The sequence below is a fragment of the Sminthopsis crassicaudata genome, chromosome 3 (genome assembly GCF_048593235.1).
Source record: "Sminthopsis crassicaudata isolate SCR6 chromosome 3, ASM4859323v1, whole genome shotgun sequence".
Classification (NCBI taxonomy): Eukaryota; Metazoa; Chordata; class Mammalia; order Dasyuromorphia; family Dasyuridae; genus Sminthopsis; species Sminthopsis crassicaudata.
The window spans coordinates 347,948,651-347,970,035 of NC_133619.1; the positions used below are offsets into that span (position 1 = coordinate 347,948,651).

Consider the following 21,385-nt stretch of genomic DNA (forward strand, 5'->3'; position numbering starts at 1 on the left):
TAAATTTTTCTTGAATTACATTTTTAACTAATGTCATACTAGCTCACTTAATAGCTACCTAGTCTAACAGATATAGTAAAAACAATACATTAAAATTATAATTAGACTGATGCTATTAAAACAATAGATTATGCCTTCTCAAAAAAAAAAAGAGATAACACAGATAACCAAGATTAATAAAGGATGAACATTCTTTCATCAAGAATAGCTGATAAAAAAGAATTAAGTGCATAAAATGGGGAATTAATTTCTTAAATTTTAAGGAAATTATTTCACACCTTTAAAAACATCAGAATTGATATAATGGGTAGGATTCACTTACAAAGAGGAGCTTGACATAAAAATAAAAAACTAAACTAATTATTCCCTAGAACAAATTCATGGGATCAATTAAAGATTTATAGCTATAAGGGGTCTTTAAGGTAAGTTTGGTCTTTTCATCTTAAAAATGAAGAAAATGACTTATTCAAATTTCTATCAGTGGTAAATATCAGGTAGAATTCCAACCCAAATCCTCCAATTCTAGAACCCTTTTCTATTGTACCATACTTGATTGTAAGTCAAGTAGTTATTCCACTAACTTCACACATGTATTAACTTCAGAATAATGCACATTGTCGTGTCTTCAAATATTCTTTTCTCCACTTTATAAAGAATATTAATAAAATGTATTTTTGTCATTACATTTGTTTATTCGTGTGTATTTTCTACTTTGTGAATTTTCTAATGCTTAAAAATACTTCAAATTCACAACTGTACAATGCTTTATCACTTTTAGAACGTTTTCTTTAGAGTAATTAGTCAACTATAGAGTATTGGTATTAATCACCTCATTTTTAAGATGAGAAAAATGAGTTTTAGTTTAAATGACTTGGGCATTGTCACATAGTGCACAACAAAGCAAAACATTAGACCAAAATTTTCTTGTGTTGGGTCCATTGTTCTTTATTGAACAATGGTACTTCTGAAATTAAAGTTAAATTTTTCTGTTAAATGTCTGATTTGCCATATTTTATTAACTCGATCTTTGATTACATGTAGGCAGTACATATATATTTTTGTTTGCCCTTTAGAGTTCAGTAAATACACTGTATCATCAGCTAATAATTATTTTGCCTGTTAAATTATTTCATTACCTGGGTCTCATGCTTTGTTGACTTGTGAGAATTTTAATTAATTGTGAGATTTTAAAATTTAAATGTCTTCATATATTTTTTCCTTCTCTATCATTCAACATATTTAACATTTATTTCATCAGAATCGTATTTTTAAGAAACTGTACCCTGAATGGAGGAATACTCAGTGCTTATGGTTGGGCCATTTTAAAAATTGGGCTAAATTTTTAAAATGACAGTAATACCAAATTTAAACTTTTAATGCTATACCAATCAAATTGCCAAGGGAATACTTTATGGAACTTGATAAAATAATAACAGTTCATTTGGAAAACCAAAGGTGTGTGGGGTTTTGGTAAAGTGATAAAAAGAAGGAAGGAAGAATGGAGGGAGGGATAGCACTTGCAGATCTCAAAAAAGTGTAGTCATCAGAACCATCTGGTGTTGATTAAAAAATATAGAAAGCCAGATCAGTGAAACACACTTGACAGGGGAAAATCAGAATAATGAAACTCAATTTTGTGGTATAAGAGAATTGGAAACAAATCAGTTGGGGAATGGCTTAACAAATTGTAGTATCTGTATATAATGCAATATTATTATGCTATGTAAGAAATAATAAATATGATGACTGCCAAGATTTATATAAACCAGTTATAGAGTGAAGTAAGCAGAGCAGCATACTCAGTGAAAACAATGTAAATGTGCAATTTACAAATGGAATAAACAACCACAGACACAGAAGTCAAAAGTGAATGATGCAAAATTAAGCATGATCAAAAGAGAGGGATATGAAAAGCCATCCCTTACCAGAAGTGGGAGGAAGTCCACAGATGTTGTGCCTATTTTCAGATTTTTCATTTTATTATTTTTTTTTTTTTGCTGAGGCAATTGGAGTCAGTCTTGCCCAGGGTCACACACATAGCTAGGAAGTTAAGTGTCTGAGGTCAGATTTGAGATAGCTCTCCAGGAGGGAGAGGGTTACTGGGGAAAAGGATATTGAGGATGAACTATAGTTATGTAAAACAAAAAACAAAAAAACAACAATACAAACGTAAAAAAAAAAAAAACTAAAACCAAAAGAAATATAAGGACTTAAATTAATTTCTAAGATGGTTTTCATTGCTAAAATTACTTTTCTGTTAAAAATATTACTGTCCTCGAAGTAACAGCACAGTCAGTCATATTTGAGTTCTTATTTTTAAATGTTCAGAAAAAGTAGTTCCTAAATCAAGATTACTAGTGGTTCTTGTTTCTTTAGTTAATGCAGTTAAATAAGTTTACTCAGCAATCAAAAAAAAAAATCAATTTGCTTGTTTTTCAGTGTCCATACCACATTTATACACTTCAGTAAATGTATTTAACCTTAAAATTAGTCCATTCCTAGTTTTTCCAGTCATCAGAACCTTGTTCAAACATTGTGTTAGTTGGGCAATTGTTAAATAGCTTTAACAGCACTTTTTTGTTTGATCAAGTTGAAAAGATGCTAGCAATACAACATTTACCATGTACTAAATAGTGTTCAGACTATCTTCTCCCCCCCCCATTTCCTTTTTTTTTTTTTTTTTTTTTTTAAGCTAAACTGCAAAAAGTGCTTTGTCATTTTTCTAAGGAAAACATTTGCAGAGCCAACAGTAGTAACCTAATGTAAGATAAGGTCATGGATATGTAAGTTTTGTTTACTATTTTATATATTTTGTTGGTACTCTAAAATTGCGTATTTATCTTTTGAGGCCATAAATGAACCATAGTATATTAAACTATAATAATATAATTCAAATTTTATTTTAATTTTAGAGCTATATATTTTGCAGCCTATTCCAATTGCAAGGAAAAAATGAACAATGTATTTGATCCTGATTCTACCCAGGTTCACATGATCTCAGCTGCAATGGCAGGTAAGGATCTGTAACTTTATTTTTTTAAATTGATTATAGAGCCCTAATATTTAGTGAACTATGATGAATATAAATTGGAAAAGTTAGAATAATTTATCTATTTTGCTTTGTTTAATTCAGATAATTATAGATTTTCACATTAACTGATAAACTGATGAACAATATTTAGTGGCATATAAATGTGCTTTTTTTTTAATGAGAGATTTGGAGAAATTTGATCAAGTTAGACTAATAGTAAATATTTATATTGTCTTAATGTAGTGTCATATTGAACACTTGAAAGTCAATTTTACATATGTTTTTAAACCCAACTATCACTGGCATTATAAAACTGTGTAGCTAAATTCATTCTTCTGTCCTCCTTGATTTTTATTTGTTAGCATATTTTCCCCCTATGCTGCATGTTTTGGCTTCTGCCTGAAATGTGCCGGCAGTTCTTGGTAAAGTATTAATTTGTCCTGTGCTTAAATGCTGCAACTTTTTTTTGTTTGCTCTATTTCCTAGTAACTGAGGTCAAATAACAAAAATGTCTGTGAATGTGTTCCTAGGGTGAATTATGGGAATCAATTTTAAACATTTTATTTAGGACCTGAGAAGCATTTTTTTTAATAAGGCATAAATTCTTTGTACATGCTTTGCATAAAAATGTTTCCAGGAATTTCTCCAACCCTAACTACTTAGTTAAAATGTTGAGAATGATAACTTTTACTATTAATGTAATTGATGTTTCTGAGTCTCTGCAACCACATTGTCTTAACAGATGATCCTTAAATGCTTGGTTTGAAATCAGTCCCAGTTCTGAAACAGCTTGTCACTATGCTTGGTAAATAGCCATTGTCTCTCAACTGCCCTTAGGATGAGATTTTATGTATTAATACTTTATCCCAGATAAATCTATGTTGGGATGCTTCCAGGAAACTTTGAAGTAAACTTCTACAGAAGTTTACTTTTACAAACTGTGATTTTTTTTTTTATCAGTCAGCCAGCAAGTATTACTGAGTGCCTCCTGTGTGCTACTGTATTTATTAACTGATACCTCACTTGTGGTTTTTTTTGGGTTTTGTTTTTAAACTAAAGATAATTCCAGTTGTTTATTTTGAACCAAAATGCTAAGTACAGGATAAACAATTAGATCTTTTTACCAAGAAATTTAAATTGAAATGTTCACTTAACTAAATTTTTGAATCAGAAGTCTTTGATTATCATAAGTATATCATATTTTGCAGAATTTTTAAATAATATTTTTAATAATCATTGAATAATAGAAGTTTGGAGCTAGGAATCTTAAAGATTATCTTGTCCAATCCCCTCATTTTGCAGAATAAGAAACCTTGGAGTGCTTGCTTAATTTTATTTCACAAAACAAATTTCCTCATAGAATTGTGGAACTAACAAGGATTTTAGAAATCATGTAAGTCCATCATTGACAGATTAAATATATATATACATATATATAAGGTTTATATGTCAGATTCCTTGCTTTGTCAGTGAGAAGAGAATTTGGAACTCAAAAAGTTTTAAAAATTAAAGTAAAATTTTGTTTTTATATGTAATTATAATAATAGTAAAATCTTAAATCTTTTTTTAATCTGTAAGATTAGAAATATTATTTGTTTTAAGTCATATAACTAGTTAGTAGAATCTAAGTTTTCATTCATGATTCTTAAAAAAGAAAAGGCTAAATTTTTAGTAAAAAAATAAAATAAATCAAATTCTAACAGTGATAGAAATTAAACTGTTCGTATTCTCTTGAATATTTTAGCACTTCGGTACTCTAAAGCTATGTCTAGAAACAACTTTTGTATATTTTCTACTTGACAGTTTTGCTAGTATTTAACCAGCTTTTGAAGACTTTTCTAGGTTTATGAAAAAATAAAACACAAGAAAAGAAAAAAATCAAATATCAAGTTGATCTTTAAGGCCTTTTCCAGCTCTGAATATATGAGTCGATGATTATTAAAAATAAAAGGCCTTGAACATATAAGGGATAAAGATTACTTTGTTATGTATGTAAAAGATCATTTATGATATACTCCAACACAGAATTATGCCAAGATTATAGATAGATTGTAGATAATTTTATTTATCTAAAATGCTTAGCAAAAGTGGAGAAATTTTTTAATTGATAAAGTACTAGGTAAAATTTATTTTTTAAATGTCATAAATATATTTAGATAATTTCCTTTTTACTTTTTCTCCCTTTGCTTCTACCCCAAACAAATTGAGGTTTCAGAAATGTGTGGAGAATGAAGTTTTATTGCTTTAGATTTTATAACAAATCTTTTTTTTTATTACCTGTGTTCTTTTTGCTCAGAGAATTTAAAAGTAATTTTGTATTTTCTCTGTTGATATCATTTGAAGTCAGAAAAATGAATTAGCTCTCATACCATAAATGTAGGTTCAAAATAACTTCTTATTGTAATGTTATATGTAAATGTACAGTGATTACTTCATCCTTTTTCCTGGGCATGAACAGATGTTGATTCATTATCTGTCAGTGTTCTTTACAATGCTCTGCAATTTTCCATTGTGAGTGAGTTCCTTGAACCTTTTAAATACATTAAGATGTTTATACTTGTTTTGGAGATCATTTCATTGTGCACTCATTGTATTCTGAGACTACTATTTGTTTGCAGTTATGTTTTTCTGAGAATTGTGATTCTAGGGCTTCTTTACAGTTTTCATGAGCGTTAACATTGAGCTTTGCAGTTACATACTTAACCACATGATTGGTGAAAGTGAATGGCCCCATGCAGATTCATTAAGGTAGTTTTTTTTTTTTTTTTCATTCTTGAAATGACCTAGTTCAGTATGCTCTAGATATTCTCCAAAAGCATTTAAAGTTCTATAAATATGAATGATTTTATGACTCAAAAGTAGATTGCTATGAGAGCCATTAAACAAATTAATGTAGCTACTCAAAAAATGCTAACCTTGTCACTTTAGCTATAGAAAATCTATTAAAAGTAATATTTGGTGGTATTGCCTGCAAGATTTTATTTAACAAAACTGTATTTAAGGCACTCTGTACTATATACTGGGATGCAAAGATGAAAGAAGATATTCTCCCTATCCTGAAGTTAATAATCTAATAGATGTTTATACACATAAGAAGTAATCATCTAGTGCCAATTTTTTTTAAGGTAAGGATTTAGCAAAACACCATGAATGCCTTTATTAATCTAGGTAATCTTTGAAATTAAAATTCTTTTTGTATTGTATTCCTTTCACAAAATTTATCATCAGTAAAACTTCTTAAATTTCCTTGGTTTTATGTTAAAATTTTTTTCAACCAAATAGCTTATATAAAACAGATCTGATTTACAATTTTTACTCAATTTAAGTATGCTATAATACTGTAGGGAAATTTTCCAACCTTCTAAAGTTGAGACCTAAAAGTTTCTTGCTGTTTTTAATAATGTTTTAAATATTTACATAGATTTTAAAAATTAAAGAACAGTTGAAGTAACACAAACTTTTATAGAAAAAGTGTTCTTGTCTTCTAAAATTAACAGATATTCTGAGAGAGGGAGATAGATGCTAAACTTGGTATCAAGAGGACTTGGGTTCAAGTTTTCCATCTGATACATAAATTGTGTGAACATAGACAAGTTATTTAAACTTTCAGTGGTCCCAGGTAACAATGTTAACTCCATAAGGTGGATACAAGTTGCTTATCCATGTTGGTACAGGAAAAGTCCTTACATTGATGAAATCACTGGTCCATATTCCTTCTTGCCTCCCAAAAAAACCCAAAACATTTCTGTTATGTGTTCTCCTAGGTGTGGGGGAGATATCTAAGGCAGTCTCTATCATAAGAAATTTATAATCTAATAGTCATTCAAATTAGAATATAAGAAGGAAATACTATCAGACTATTCTGACATAAAATAAACTTAACTTTTCATACTACATAAAAACAGCTGACAGAAGTATGATGTGATTGTTTTTATTTAAATATATATGCATACACATTTCTCTACAGATAGTTTATTAGAGAAGTTTTTAGTTTATAACTTTTGGACATTTTAAAATTTCTTTCAATTTTTATATTCATGGCTCAAGAAAATAAAAGTCTTAGTCTTCTACAGCCCCTTTTTGGTAATAAATTCAAATAGAAATTAATTTTTAATGTGTAATTAATTATGTAACTTTTTGAAGCATCTTATAGGTCTAAGATATATACATAGAGACAGCCTTCTGCACAAAAATCAAATGGTTTTCAAAGTATATTATTTCTGCTTCATTTAAGCAATGAATGATATACTTAATATTTACTAAAATTAGGTATTTTATCCAGAGTTTAATTGAATTTTTACATACATTTTCTTAATTGTTGATGTCTATTCTTTTGACTGGATCTATTTCTTATTGTGGATATATAATAAGCTTTTCTTTTGCTTATATTTCCACTCTCTGAAAATATACATAATAAAAATACAGGGGATTAAATTTTGGACTACTGACTTCATCAGTATAGTAAATTCTCAAATGAGAAAACTTACTCTACCAGTGCAGATCATCACCTCTGCGACTTAGAGTTTTTCAGGGTTGCCTAGAGCACTGAGAAATTAAATTACTTGCCCTGGGTCATAACAGCCAGTCTGTATCAGAGGAGATATTTGAACCTAGGTTCTCTTAGCTCTGAGGCCAGCTCTATAGCTGCCTCTATGGAGAAATTAAAAAGTAATTGAACATCTTTTAAAAGTATATGTTTTCTTTTAATGAAGATATGATGTAGAAACTCTGAGACATTCACAATTACTTTTTATTAAGGCCATTCATGTTATGTAAACTAAAAAATTTATATTAAAATTAGTTTATATTAATAAGGTTCACCCTTTTTTTGAGATTTTCTATTGATTCTCTAAGATTTCTGAAAGATTTATAAATCTATAGATTTCTACTCACAATGGATGGTCTCTTGGTAATAGAATCTTAATTGTCCCTCCAGAAAACACATTTCTTCTTATTCTTCCTTGACAAGGTTAACATTTTTTTTGGTAAATTGCAGGTTCTTTTTTCTTTTAGGTAAGTATTTAACATCTCTTAAATGAACTGCTGCAGATGGCAGAAATTTCAGTACTCAGTGCATTTTTTAAAAATCTGTGGCCTGTTCTGATATTTTTCTTTTCTTTTTTTTTTTAAACTTTAAAAAAGTTAGATCTCACAGTAAATAATTCTCAAATCCTTTCCAATGGGATTCAATTTGTACACATGTATCTGATGGAGGTCACTGCTTGTTGTTATGATACAGAAAAGCCTGTGTCTATTTTAGGCATTTACTGTACATTTCTCCCGTGAAAAGAGTGAGATCCTGTCATCTCATGCTCCCCATCCGCAGGTCACTTCCTGTAGAAATATGGACTAACTTAAACCTCGTGAGTACTGAACTGAGCGTCTCTTGCAGCCTCTAGTATAAGAAACACACGTTTGGTTTTTAATAGTTATAGAATAAGTAGAATGAAGGCAAACATTTTTATTTTCTAGACTTATATGTACATTATCTGAGAATGTGTAAAATCAATCCACAATCATTTTGCAGTAGCTTTTCATTTCAATGAAATGTTAAAGGGAAGGATCCAGGTATCTTTCATTAGAAAGACAGTATAATATGGTACTTTACTTGACTATTGCAGTTTTGATCCCCAAGGCAAAATTTAGGATGCCATTATATCAATACTTGCAAAATTTTTACACCTCAGTAATATTTAATTATTCAAGAATAAAAGCAATGTGTTCTGATATATAGGTGATACTTGAATAATAGACTACTACTCTGGATATATAATTTTTTATCTTATGATTAAAATTTCCAAATCAAATGCAGGATAAGAATACCTTGGATCTTAGCTGTTTTATTTCTTAATTATTACTTGTTGAAAGATGGAAAGAGTGTTGAGGAAAAAAAATTAACTTCTAATTAGTTTTCCCCCAATACATTATTACCTATTTTTACCCATGTGTAGATTAACTGGCCCAAACACAGCACTAAAAATGCAATGCTATAGTATTTCTCACTTAATGAAATAGGTATTTTCACTATAATTTGATATAAATAACATTATTCTTAGATTCTACCTTCTCTTTGACTTCCCACTATAAAATCCAGTTTATTGGAACTTTATAATATCACTATTCATTATAGACCAAAATGCTAGATAAACCAGGTTGATTTATCTTGAATTCCCCTATTCAATGGGATTTTGTGCCTGAAATTAAAAAGAGGATGTGGTTATCTCATATCCACATTAGTGTTACACTAAAGTTCTTTTGTGCTTAGATTGTTAACAGTAATAATCTGTAGTCATTAAGTCACAAAATAATAAGGCTTAAATACCTTGTTGCATCAGAAACTACTTTAAAAATTCATGTCTTATATGTTATGCAAGAAGCTTTTGTACTTTGGTGAAGACTTTTTAAAATAGTTTCCAACTACCTGAAACTCAGAACTCTTCATTCTAAGGTAATTTTTGTATTTTAATTTTCTAAATATCTTAATCTAGTAATAGGCTTGGCCAATTAATTATGCAATCCTTGGATAAGAAACAATTCATAAAACTCAGGATGAAATTTGTTCCTAATTTAGCATTAGAGACTCACTTTAGTGTTTATTAGAATAGTTCTCCAAAAATTAACTAGTTCCCAGCAGTGATCTAAAAATCAGTAGATCTTGTCTGCATTGACCGTTATCTCCAACATGATGGTTATTAACTGATGGCTAGTGTCCTCATTAGGGGCTGTTCACAGATCAAGATGTTGTTTGTTGAGCGTGGCAAAGTGCTGATTATTATGAGAGTTGGGCAATCCACCTGACAGCAGCAGCAGGGACAGTATGGCAGCATGGGGCTCCCCCACATTCCGTAAGTTTGGTGGGTGTTGTTCCTTAGTTAATTTGTAACTTAACAAAATTCCCTAATTTTGGAATTGACATGAATTTCAGTTAGGTGAGAAATAACTATAGTTTGCTTCCTAACTTAAGTTTACTGTTAGATAGAGGATTTGTTTTAGATCAGAAAGCTACCATTCTTTTTAAAAGATTAATTTGTTCTGAGTAACAAAGGAAGGCAGAACATTGCAAAAGAATAGCACTGAACTTAAAGAAGTAGAACTTTAGTTGAAATCATAGCTGTCATTTAATCCTTGTGTGACTTCAGGCACATCTCTTTCTCTTCTCTGAGCCTTAGTCTTCTCATCTCTAAATGAAATAAGGGAGGTTGGAATTGATGACCTCTAAGGTCCCTTCCAGTTCTACATTTATTATTAAATCATACTGATTTTTTTCCATGTTTATTTTAACTCCACACCCTCTATTTACAAAATTTTGTTTCTTAGAACATGATTAGTGGTAGAAATTTGGATATACAAATCACATTTTTAGAAATAGACTATAATTTGCATTGTTTGATATTTAATTTTTTTAATTGTGCTGATAGGCCCTAGCAAAATATTTCAACTTAGCCTGTTTTCAGATAACTGCATTTATATTGAAGCAGGATGGGAGGGGGAAAGTATTTTATTTTGAAACAATGATATGAATTTTTTTTTTTGTGATACAAGGGGTCCCAATTTTTATATAAAGCCTCAAAAAAAAGAAATTGTTAACATTTAATTTGTTAAGAGCAATTCTTAAAAGCCATAATGAGCAATGCATAATGCTTTGTTCGTGTATGCTGCTTAGCGGTTTTAAACTAACAAACTTTTGATTTTGCTGTTTAGACATTTAGTTATGCAAATAAATGAGGAAATGAGTAAACATTAACTTGGGATGAAATTGGAAAAGTTACTGGTTTCTAAAACTTGCTTCAAAATATAATTCTGGGATGTTTAGTTAGTCCTTTTCACAAAGGAAAATGGGGTTCAAAAGAGGAAAAAACTGAAACATTGATAATTACAGTTAATAAAATGTTTAAATGGGAATGATTGTTTCATATTTTATCTTCTCTTTTTTACTAAGATTATTTTTATTAAAATTTTCCCATTTGTAATAAAAAGAAATATTCCTGGCAACTCCTCAAACACTTAAAAATAGTTATTTTTTAATATCAACTTGTCTTTCTAGAGTTGTTAATCCCATTTTAATTGTATGCATGTGTATTTAAAGACCAAAAAAAAATAATAGGGGTACCCCCAAAATAATTTTAAGTACTTAAAAATAAGTACTAAAAAGGTATTAAAAATAAAAAAAACTAAAGAATATGCAGTCTATACCAAATTGTTTTAATAATTTCAAATTAATTATATTATGTATGTTACTGAACCAGTTTTTCTCTTACCCCTCACCCAATAACTTTTTCCTATTTGTTAAATAGACCACCTTTTGGATAGTCTTTAGTTATGTTTACAGTGTTAAAAGAGTGGCTTGGAAATGAACTTAACTGGTTATTTGGTATCATGGGGGAGAGAGGGCTGTTTGATTAAATTCACCTTTTTAAAAAATTGGTCAAACTATTTTGCATATTATAGACATAATCATGCTGATTTTGAAAGCTAAAAAAATATATTTTTGAGAACACTGCCTACCTACAGTTTTATGTTGTAGTACCTAAGTATATTACAGCACAAATCTTATGAAGGACTTTCTTTAGCTAGTAAGTGGTATTATACTATTAAAACAGTTAAGATCCTTAATAATTTTTGCAAATGGGTATTCTGATATTTTACTTAAATTAAATATTTTTGAAGAAAAATGGCAAGCAATTCAGTGAAATTCTGTAGCTAAATTTTGTTCTTCATATGTACATCAAAATTCTGTTTTGCACAGCTATGAACTATGCTTTATAGGTGCCCTTTCATAGTACTTGTGTTTCACAAGCCCCTTTCTTTCCTAATTTTGGGAAAGTGTCAAATAATAATGTATGTAGATGTGTACACACACACACACACACACACACACACACACACACACACACACACATCCAGTGTGTAGCATCATAGATTGCAGTTTATTGCCTAGCAGCTCATTCCACACAGAAATCTGACCCCTTAATGTTCATGGTAGTTAATATATAGGATTATAGCTTAAAGTTAACTATAGTGGTTAACTTTACCTGAGTTTCTTTTTTCATTGGTTGCAGAAGTGAGAGAAAAGCACTGATTTTTGTGGGTATGTCTTTAAGCAGATGAAAAAATACATTTTTGATGTATTAACCTTAACATAAAGCACAGTAGTTTGTATAAATAGTAAATAACTTATTTTACCATTATTTAACAATATTAATATTTGTATGCTTACACATGTATTCATGAAGCCAATCAATAATCCTTCCTTTTGGAAGCCCTAGTGAAATACTGAAATATTGGCAATTACTTGAGAGTTAATATAGTGTAGCTATCATAGAGATAGTAATTTATGTATTTATCTGAACCTTAGTAGCATCTATTCAGTTTGCATGCTTTTTAAAATTCCAGACTAAATTTCAAATAATAGAATGTTTTTTAAATAGGTAAAAATTGTAGTTTTTTTCTTTTCTTTTTTTTTTAATTTAGTAGAAATTGATTCCTGGATGAATTTCAGTTTAGAAAATAGAAGGTACTCTCAGCTTTTTAGATCAGGAGAAGAATTTATATACGTTTATATTTTACCTTTTAAAGGGACTTATTTAGATAAGATCTGAATTGGAAAAATGTATTCATATAAAATTAATTATAAAAGAATAAAAGAAAAAGTTTTAAAATAGTTATTTAAAGAATAGTTTCCATCAGCAAAAAGTTACTGTGTATGTATTACAGGGTTTTAAAAAATTCATATTTTAGTATTTTTTATTGTTGCAAGGACTAATTTTAACACATTTATTTAGGTTTTACTGCAATTACGATGACCAACCCCATTTGGCTCATAAAAACTCGGTTACAGCTTGATGCAAGGTATGTATTCATTAAAAAATAAATTCATTGAAATCACTTTTCAGTTTGGTTATTGTCTAGTTTTATATAAAAGTAGAAAAAAATGGAGAGGGCTAAATAAAAATTAATTTTAAAGGCATTTAAGAAATCATTCTGTTTTTATTTACCCTCTTTGTCAATTTTATTGATTTGCTTACAGATAACACAAAATTAGAGGTAATTGCTGATTTTTTTTGGATAACAATTGAAACTAAGAAGACAGAACTTCATAGGGAGAAATAAATGCATAATCTTATGTTTGGATTCGGAAAATCAGCCACCCAAGTATAAGGGTAAAGAAGGTAGTTCAACAGGTTGTGTTTTGTTTTGTTTTTTAAAACTAAACAGAACCTATTTCTATATTTCTAAACAGAACCTATTTTATTCAACTGAAAGTTCAGTGAGTCATACAGTGTGATGACAGCTAACAAAGCTGAGTAAATAAACATACTACCAGAGTTGGGCAGAGCACTTCTGAAGCATTGTTTTTACTTCTAGTTGACAGTGAGGAAGCTGACTAGTGATTTGATGGAACAAACACTGGATTTGGAATGAAAGAATCTGAGTACCAAGCCCAATCTGCCACTTCTTGTGTGACTCTGAGCAAATTACTTATCTTTCCTGGGCTTCAGTTCCCTCATTCATAAAAAGAGGAGGTTAGAATAAAAGACCTAACATCCCTTCTAGCTCCCAAGTTATTATCTTTTGATCTCCAAGGTCCCTTTCAACTCTGATTCTGTGTATGAAAAATAGTTAAAGAATAGTTAGTTGGCCAAGAAACAAGTGGTCTCGTGACATAAACATGATTAATGCTTTTTAGCTCCAGAGGACAGAAATTAGGGCCAAGGACAGGAAGTTACAGTGATGCAATTTCATTTTAATATTTGAAATTTTTTTTTCTAACAAATTAGAATTTATCCAAGAGAAGAAATGGATTTCTTTGTGAGAAGCACAGTTAGTTGTTTTTTTTTGTTGTTTTTTTTCTTTGTTGTTGAGGCTTGGATTAAGTGACTTGCCCAGGGTCACACAACTAGGAAGTGTTAAGTGTCTGAGACCGGATTTGAACTTGGGTCCTCCTAAATTCAGGGCTGATGCTCTATCCACTGCGCCACCTAGCTGCCCCCAGCACAGTTAGTTTTTACACAAAAAGCTAGATGATCTGCTAGAGATGTAGATTGGATAAGATGTTGCAGTAGTCAGTTTATATATTTCTTTCCAGCTTAAATTTCCCTAGTATAAGAGGAGCCTATTAAAGTACCTCCTTATTCCACATCTTCTGATAGAAGATAAATTTGGACATGGACCCAGAAAGTATTAGATAAATATTTGTTCATAACTCACCATTGCCTTCTAGTTCTTCTAGTCATTGACTTGACCAAAGGGTCAAAACCCAAATGGTTTTCTCTCCTATATGTTCCTATAATTACAGAACAAGGGAAAAGTTCATTACTTCTGCCATTTTGGTAGCAATAATTTGCTTAGGGCTACAGCAGGTGTATGGGCAAGTAGAAGTATACAGTTGCTACTTCTATTTGCACTGGTAGCACTGTCTTTTTCATTCCTAAAACAGAGTTATCCAGGAGAACAGGACAGTTTTTAAATGGAGATTGTAATGGATTGATAACATACCAATACAAACTGCTTCCAAAAGCAACTCCCTTTTGCTTCAATAAAAGAAATATTAACCTATTAAAGGAGAAAGTCTTAAAGAAGAAATTCTGATTTCCTTTATTGTAAACCATTACAAACATTTAGTTTAGGATCATTTGGAAAAATACTTAATCTCAGCCTTCCTGCTATAGCTGATTAAGAGATAATCCCAATCCCTATACTTTCACCAAGTATCACCTAGCTTTACCCACAACTCTGTACTCCATTGCCTTATAGTACTGGCCTTCGATGGCCCTGCAAATTCCTAATTTCTCCCTTTCTACTAACCATGTCATTCCTTCATAGTTTTTATAATCTAACTACAACAGGGTCATATAATCTATATAAAATAATATATATTATAACCAATATATCCACACTTCATGATCCTAGCCTTCCTGAAGCATCTCAATAATTTTCACACTCTCCATCTCCTTTTCATTTTTTAATGGGATAGTCATACAGGAGAAGCTAATACCAAAGTTATGATCTGTATTGCAACTCTCATTCATTATCTTGCTTCCCAAAGCCTGTCCTGCCCTGAACTCCTTTGAGTTGAACGTCACCAAAGTTCACAACCTTGCCATTATCTTAGACTCTGAACTAAACTCCACATAACCAGTCATTTGCTAAACTTAGTGATTCTACTACATAGCACCTCATTTCTTTTCATTCACACAACTTTACCCAAACCTTTTGCCTCAACTATTGTAGTAGGCCCCTATTTGGTGTCCTAGCACAAGTTTTTTCTTCATTCCAAAACACTCTACACACAGAGTTGAGAAGTGATTTTTCCATCCCCATTTTGCAGATAAATAAACTAAGTTTGGAAAAGTAAAATGACATTTAGAAAGAGGCAACTATTAAATTTATAGTGAATAATGTATTTTTCTAAGTGACCTTTCACCAGATTTTTTGACCAATCTAAAATAAAGCAAACACTTCCTAAATCCCATTCATTTTGAAGGAAAAGGTGTGAATATAATTTCTGTTTAAAATTACAGATAAAATTAAAAATAATTTAATGTAACACCACACTGCTGAACTCAAAGAGAGTTCAGAACAGAAAACCTTCCCAAGGTCACAGAGACTTTGCTTTTTGATTGTTTTAGACTTTTTTTCTTCTGTTAACAAATTTTCCCTTTCCCTCTTAGCTCTCTTTATCATTCAAAAAAAAAGAAAGAAAAGAAAAAGAAAGAAAAAGAACAAATTTTCTTATGGGTCGTAGCCAAAAATAAATCCCTACATTTTGAATCCATCACCTCTCTTTCATTAGGTGAAGAGCATACTTCATCATTGGTTTTTTGGAATATTGGTTGGTTATTGCATTAAATTAGTTTTTGAGTCTTTCAAAACTATTTGTCTTTTCATTGTTACATAAATTGTTCTCATTTTTCACTCAATCAGCTGGTAGAGTCTTACAAAGTTTCTCTGAAACTGTGACCTCATTTCTTACATACAGTAGTGTTCTGTTTCATTCATATGCCACCATTTGTTCAGATATCCTTCAATTGAAGGGTGTCCCCCTTAGCTTTCTAATTGTTCCCATATAAAGAGCTGCAATAAATCCTTTTTTATATAGAAGTCCCTTTTCCTCTTAAAAATTTCTTTACTTGAAAAGATGTCTTCTTTGGTCTCTTTGGGACAAAAGCCCAGCGGTGGTATTGCTAGATATTGCACAATTTAGTATTTTTTAGACATAGTTCCAAATTGCTTTCTGAAATGGATAAATTCACAGCTTCCCCAGCCATGCCTGTTTTTCCTTAGCAACCTTCATTTAAAATTAAAATTCCTCTCCAACAAGTGATTCACACAAGCCCTTTCTGTTAACAAACTACCACCCCCAGTTAGACAGAAAAGAATTTAAAAGTAATAGTCCTTAAGTACAAGTCTTAACTGTTATTCTCCCCTATTAAATAACCCCAGTGGCTCCCTGTTGACTTTAGGATGAAATATTCTTCCATCTTTATCTTATCCTTTTTCAAAATTATTTTTGTATAAATATCTTGTGTTAGATATTTGTAAATATGCATGTATTAGTGGTGTGTATCCAAAATTGTTTTACTGATAGGAGGATTATGATCAAAAAAGTGTTGTTGTTTTTGTGTGTGTGTTTTTTTTTTTTTTTTTTTTTGAAAGTCAGCCATATATAAAATTTTTGAGGGGTCTTTACTAATTGCTTCTATAATCACTACCTCACCAACAGTGACCAATAGCTTACTACATGATTATCTTGGCTGCAATTGTAGCCAACGGCAGTACTTTTCTAATCTCTCCTACCCTGTTAGTGGATCACCACTGAAGGAGGGCTTAATGTGACAGTTTCCATGAAGACAAAAATCTGCAGACCAAACTTTGCATTTAGTAATCATTGAGGTGGTTACTATAATGCTTGGGAGTTTGCCATCTCTCTGACTAAAAGATGCCACTCTGTATGCATCATTTCAGTATTTGAGATCATTCCCAAACTCCATACTTACATTAACTGCCTACTATACATTTGTGCTCAAGTGTTCTCTAAGTATTAACAAACTCAACATGTTAAAAATAAAATTTCTCATTCCCTAAACCTGTCTCTTTTCCAAATTTCCTTTTTTTTTTTTTAATTTTTTTTATTTTATTAATTTTATAATTTCCCTAAAAACTCTAAATAGGCTTCCCCTTCTCATAGCAATTCTAATGCTTAGGAAATGATACCCTTGTCTCCTAAGCTTACTCCTATTAAAACTTGTTCATAGTGAACTTGTTTTTGTGAAGGTTCCAGATGGACTAATTCACGCTAACATGTTAATGTTTAAGAATGTCTCAACAGATTTACTTTCCCAGACATAATTGCCTTTTAACAGAATACAATGTCATACCCTAACATAAAGGAATAGCTCTTTAGTGGTGAAATTTCAGACACAATGACATGTTAGAGGAGGAGATTCTTATCACTTAAGCAGCTTCCTTCTCCATCTTGCCATGGGACTTCCCTCACCTACTTCAAAATGACAATCTTTTTTCTTTTTTTTTTCTTTTTTCTTTTTTTTTTTTTTTTTGAATATTAAGAATTTCATTTATTTATTTTATAATTATAAAAATTTTTTTGACAGTATATATGCATGAGTAATTTTTTTATAACATTATCCTTTGTATTCATTTTTCCAGATTTTCCCCTCCGTCCCTCTACTCCCTCCCCTAGATAACAGGCAATCTCATACATTTTACATGTGTTACAGTATAACCTAGATATAATATATGTGTCTAAATCCAATTTTCTTGTTGCACATTAAGTATTAGATTCCGAGGGTATAAGTAACCTGGGTAGATAAGACAGTAGTGCTAATATTTTACATTCACTTTCCAGTGTTCCTTCTCTGGTGTAGTTGATCTACAACTGTCCATCATTGATCAGCTGGAAGTGAGTTGGATCTTCTTTATGTTGAAGATTTCCACTTCCATCAGAATACATCCTCATACAGTATTGTTGTTGTAGTGTATAGTGATCTTCTGGTACTGCTCATTTCACTCAGCATCAGTTCATGCAAGTCTCTCCAAGCCTTTCTGAATTCCTCCTGCTGGTCATTTCTTACAGAGCAATAATATTCCATAGCCTTTATATACCATAATTTACCCAACCATTCTCCAATTGATGGATATCCATTCATCTTCGTTTCTAGCCACTATGAAAAGTACTACAAACATTTTGGCACATACAGGTCCCTTTCCCTTCTTTAGTATGTCTTTGGGATATAAGCCCAGTAGTAGCACTGCTGGATCAAAGGGTATGCACAGTTTGATAACTTTTTGGGCATAGTTCCAGATTGCTTTCCAAAATGGCCGGATTCTTTCACAACTCCACCAACAATTGTCTTTCCAATTATTTAAATCTGACTTTATTTTTGTGGCAAGTGTTGAGTAATTTTGCTCATATAATTCCTGACTTTTCTTTGGTAGATGGCCAAATTTCCTTATTTGTGGAGTGACCTCCCAGTCATCCAGCTTCACAACTTCAGTCATCCATGACTCATTCCACTTCTATATCCAGACCATTGCTAAGTCTATATATCCATAGCATCATATGAATTCATTCCTTTTTTTTACACTTGCACAGCCACTAGTTCAGATTATTATCAAGACTGACATGGACTAAAGCCTCTTCCTTTGTCTCCTTGCCTCCAGATTCTCCTATTTTCAATGTTTTCACAGAACATTTGATCATGTTATGCCCCTTATAATAAACCTTCAGTGGTTCCCTTTTCCCATTAAAATAAAATACAAATTTGGTGTGGTTCTTAATTTTTTTTTTCTAATTTTTGTATTACAACCTGTCATTGCACTTTTTAAATATTCTACCCTTCTGCCAAAATAAAGGACACTCTGGTGTACAGTGTTCCCTAGATACGGATAGCATTCATTCTTTTCATTTTCCCCCTTTTAGAAACCAAATCTTCATTCAAAATTCAGCTCAGGTGCCCTCTCTTCAGTAAAGTCATCCTTGACCTCTTCAATTATCAGTAAATTCCACTTGCCCAAAATGTTTTAGGTTGTTCTTGTTTGCAGTCAGTGGTATCCCCCACCCCACCCCCCAAACAGGATATGTAATCTTTTTAAAGGGCAGGAACTATTCTATTTTTATTAACAGGCTTTTTTTTTTAAGTTTTATTCTTCCATCTTTATCTCATCATCATCAATTCAAAGAAAGAAAGAAAAAACAAGCCCTGTCTGAAAGAGTATATGAAGATAATCTGAAAAGGGAAGTCACTTGCAGCTGGGGTGATAGAGGAGGGTTTTTTGCCAAAGACAGACTTTGGGTTGAATCATCAAGGAATCTGGAGAAGTAAAGAAGAAAGTGAGAGGTCCCAGGCAGAGGGTATAGCCAGTGCCAAGGCAGAGAGGTGGGAGATAGTCCAGCAAGTAATATGGTGTTAGATCATAGAATGTGCAAAAGGGAATAAAACATAAGAAAGTTAAGAAGGCAGTAAGGGATGAGGTTATGAGAGCTTTAAATGCCAAACAGGATTTTCTTTTTTATCCTGGAGTATTTATAGGCAACCACTGAAACTTGTGGAGCATATAAGGGGGGGTCTACATTATGACATTGTTAGAATTTCATTTGGGGCAGCTTATTGGAGGGTTAAGAACATACTCTAGAAAGTCATTGTAGTTGTTCATCTAGTATTATGACTGTGAATGTGAAGCCAGAAGGCTATGTTCTGAGAGTTATTTTGAAGGTAGAAACAATAAGACTTGCCAGCAGGTTTGATGTGTGGAATGCATGAATGGAATAACTTAAAGATACTGAGATTATGGACATGGATAATTGGGAGGATGATGGTGCTTTCAACTATAATAAGGGAATTTATAAGTGAGAAAGACCTGGAGGAATGATGTGATATTTTTGATCATGTTGAGTTTGAAATGCCTAGAGACATTCCAGTTTGAGATGTTCAAAAGATTTCTGGAAATTCAAAACTAGTTCAACAAAGAGAGTAGGACTGGATATATAAAACTGAAAATTTTTTGCTTAGAAAATGATCATTGAACCTCTGAGAGATGATGAAATCATCAAGTGAGATAATATTGAGCAAAAAGAGAGGTCTCAAGATGGAATGTTGCAACATCAATGAAGAACTAGCAAAATAGCCTGAGGGGTAGGTAGTTGACTCGTTGAATAAGAAAATCTAGAGAATAGAGATTATTCTGAGGAGCACGAAGTGATCAACAGAGTCTTGTATTGCCAAGATTATGAATAATAAAATTTCTTGAAGAAGACGAATTTTAACAGTAAAGATCTTTTTTGTAAAGGAAGCCAGGAATGTTTTACATAAGTACTGCATATAATGATCAACAATTACTATTTACTTGTTCTTAAATACAGGCAAATTCACCATGAGCACTAATGTATTGGGCATAGAGTGTATCTGTTTCAACTTGTGTACAAGGTAGTTTAAAGATGTGAGCTTACAGCAAGAATAGTGAATGAGACCCATAAGTGTGGCTGTGTATATGTGTTTGATGTTCAACATAGTATTTGTTAGCCATTTGGAATATGGATTTTGAAATACATTTTCAAAAAATTTTTAACTCAGACTGAGGGAATTTCCAACCCCTAATCTTCATAGTTTACAAAATGTTATTCTTTATCAAAAGTGGTATATTCTTCTGCCACTTTTACCATATTTAGATTTCTTTTTTGAAAAATATTAGATTTGGGGCAGCTAGGTGGCTCAGTGAATTGAGCATAAGCCCTGAAGTCAGGAGGACCTGAGTTCAAAGCTGGAATCAGACACTTTACAATTCCTAGCTGTGTGACCCTGGGCAAGTCACTTAACCCCAATTGCCTGGGGGGGGGGAATTAGACTCAAAATTTATAAGTTTTTGATAATCCATTGTCATTTTGTTTTTTAGAAACCGAGGAGAAAAGCGAATGAGTGCTTTTGATTGTATCCGTAAAGTATATCAGACAGATGGACTCAAAGGATTTTATAGAGGCATGTCTGCTTCATATGCTGGCATATCTGAGACTGTTATTCATTTTGTTATTTATGAAAGTATTAAGCAAAAGTTACTGGAACATAAGACTGCTTCTAATATGGAAGATGAAGAAGATTCTACAAAAGAACCTTCAGATTTTGTGGGAATGATGTTGGCTGCTGCCACCTCTAAAACTTGTGCCACATCTATAGCATATCCACATGGTAAGAGAATTTTTACAACAGATATATCTATATAGAAGCTCTTCAGCTTCAAACAATGTATTCAGCGTTGACAAAAAATTCGAATAAAGTCCATGGAGTTCGTTCATTGATTTGATTTGTATGAATGTTGCTTTTTTATTCAGCATTCATCTTG

At 31.5% G+C, this 21,385-nt stretch overlaps 1 protein-coding gene and 1 long non-coding RNA gene across 2 annotated transcripts in view; one reads left to right on the forward strand and one right to left on the reverse strand.

Moving 5' to 3' along the window:
• Positions 1-21,385, forward strand: part of SLC25A36 (solute carrier family 25 member 36) — a 43,586-nt gene that overhangs the window by 17,202 nt on the left and 4,999 nt on the right. Inside the window, exons 4-6 of the mRNA XM_074301667.1 lie at positions 2,913-3,013; positions 12,814-12,880; positions 20,942-21,231. Coding sequence (XP_074157768.1) covers positions 2,913-3,013; positions 12,814-12,880; positions 20,942-21,231 — 458 coding nt within the window. The remainder of the gene's footprint in view (positions 1-2,912; positions 3,014-12,813; positions 12,881-20,941; positions 21,232-21,385) is intronic.
• The window catches only part of LOC141561726 (uncharacterized), a 104,367-nt gene that overhangs the window by 3,757 nt on the left and 79,225 nt on the right, over positions 1-21,385 (reverse strand). Inside the window, exon 6 of the long non-coding RNA XR_012488138.1 lies at positions 14,240-14,315. This is a non-coding gene — a long non-coding RNA (uncharacterized LOC141561726). The remainder of the gene's footprint in view (positions 1-14,239; positions 14,316-21,385) is intronic.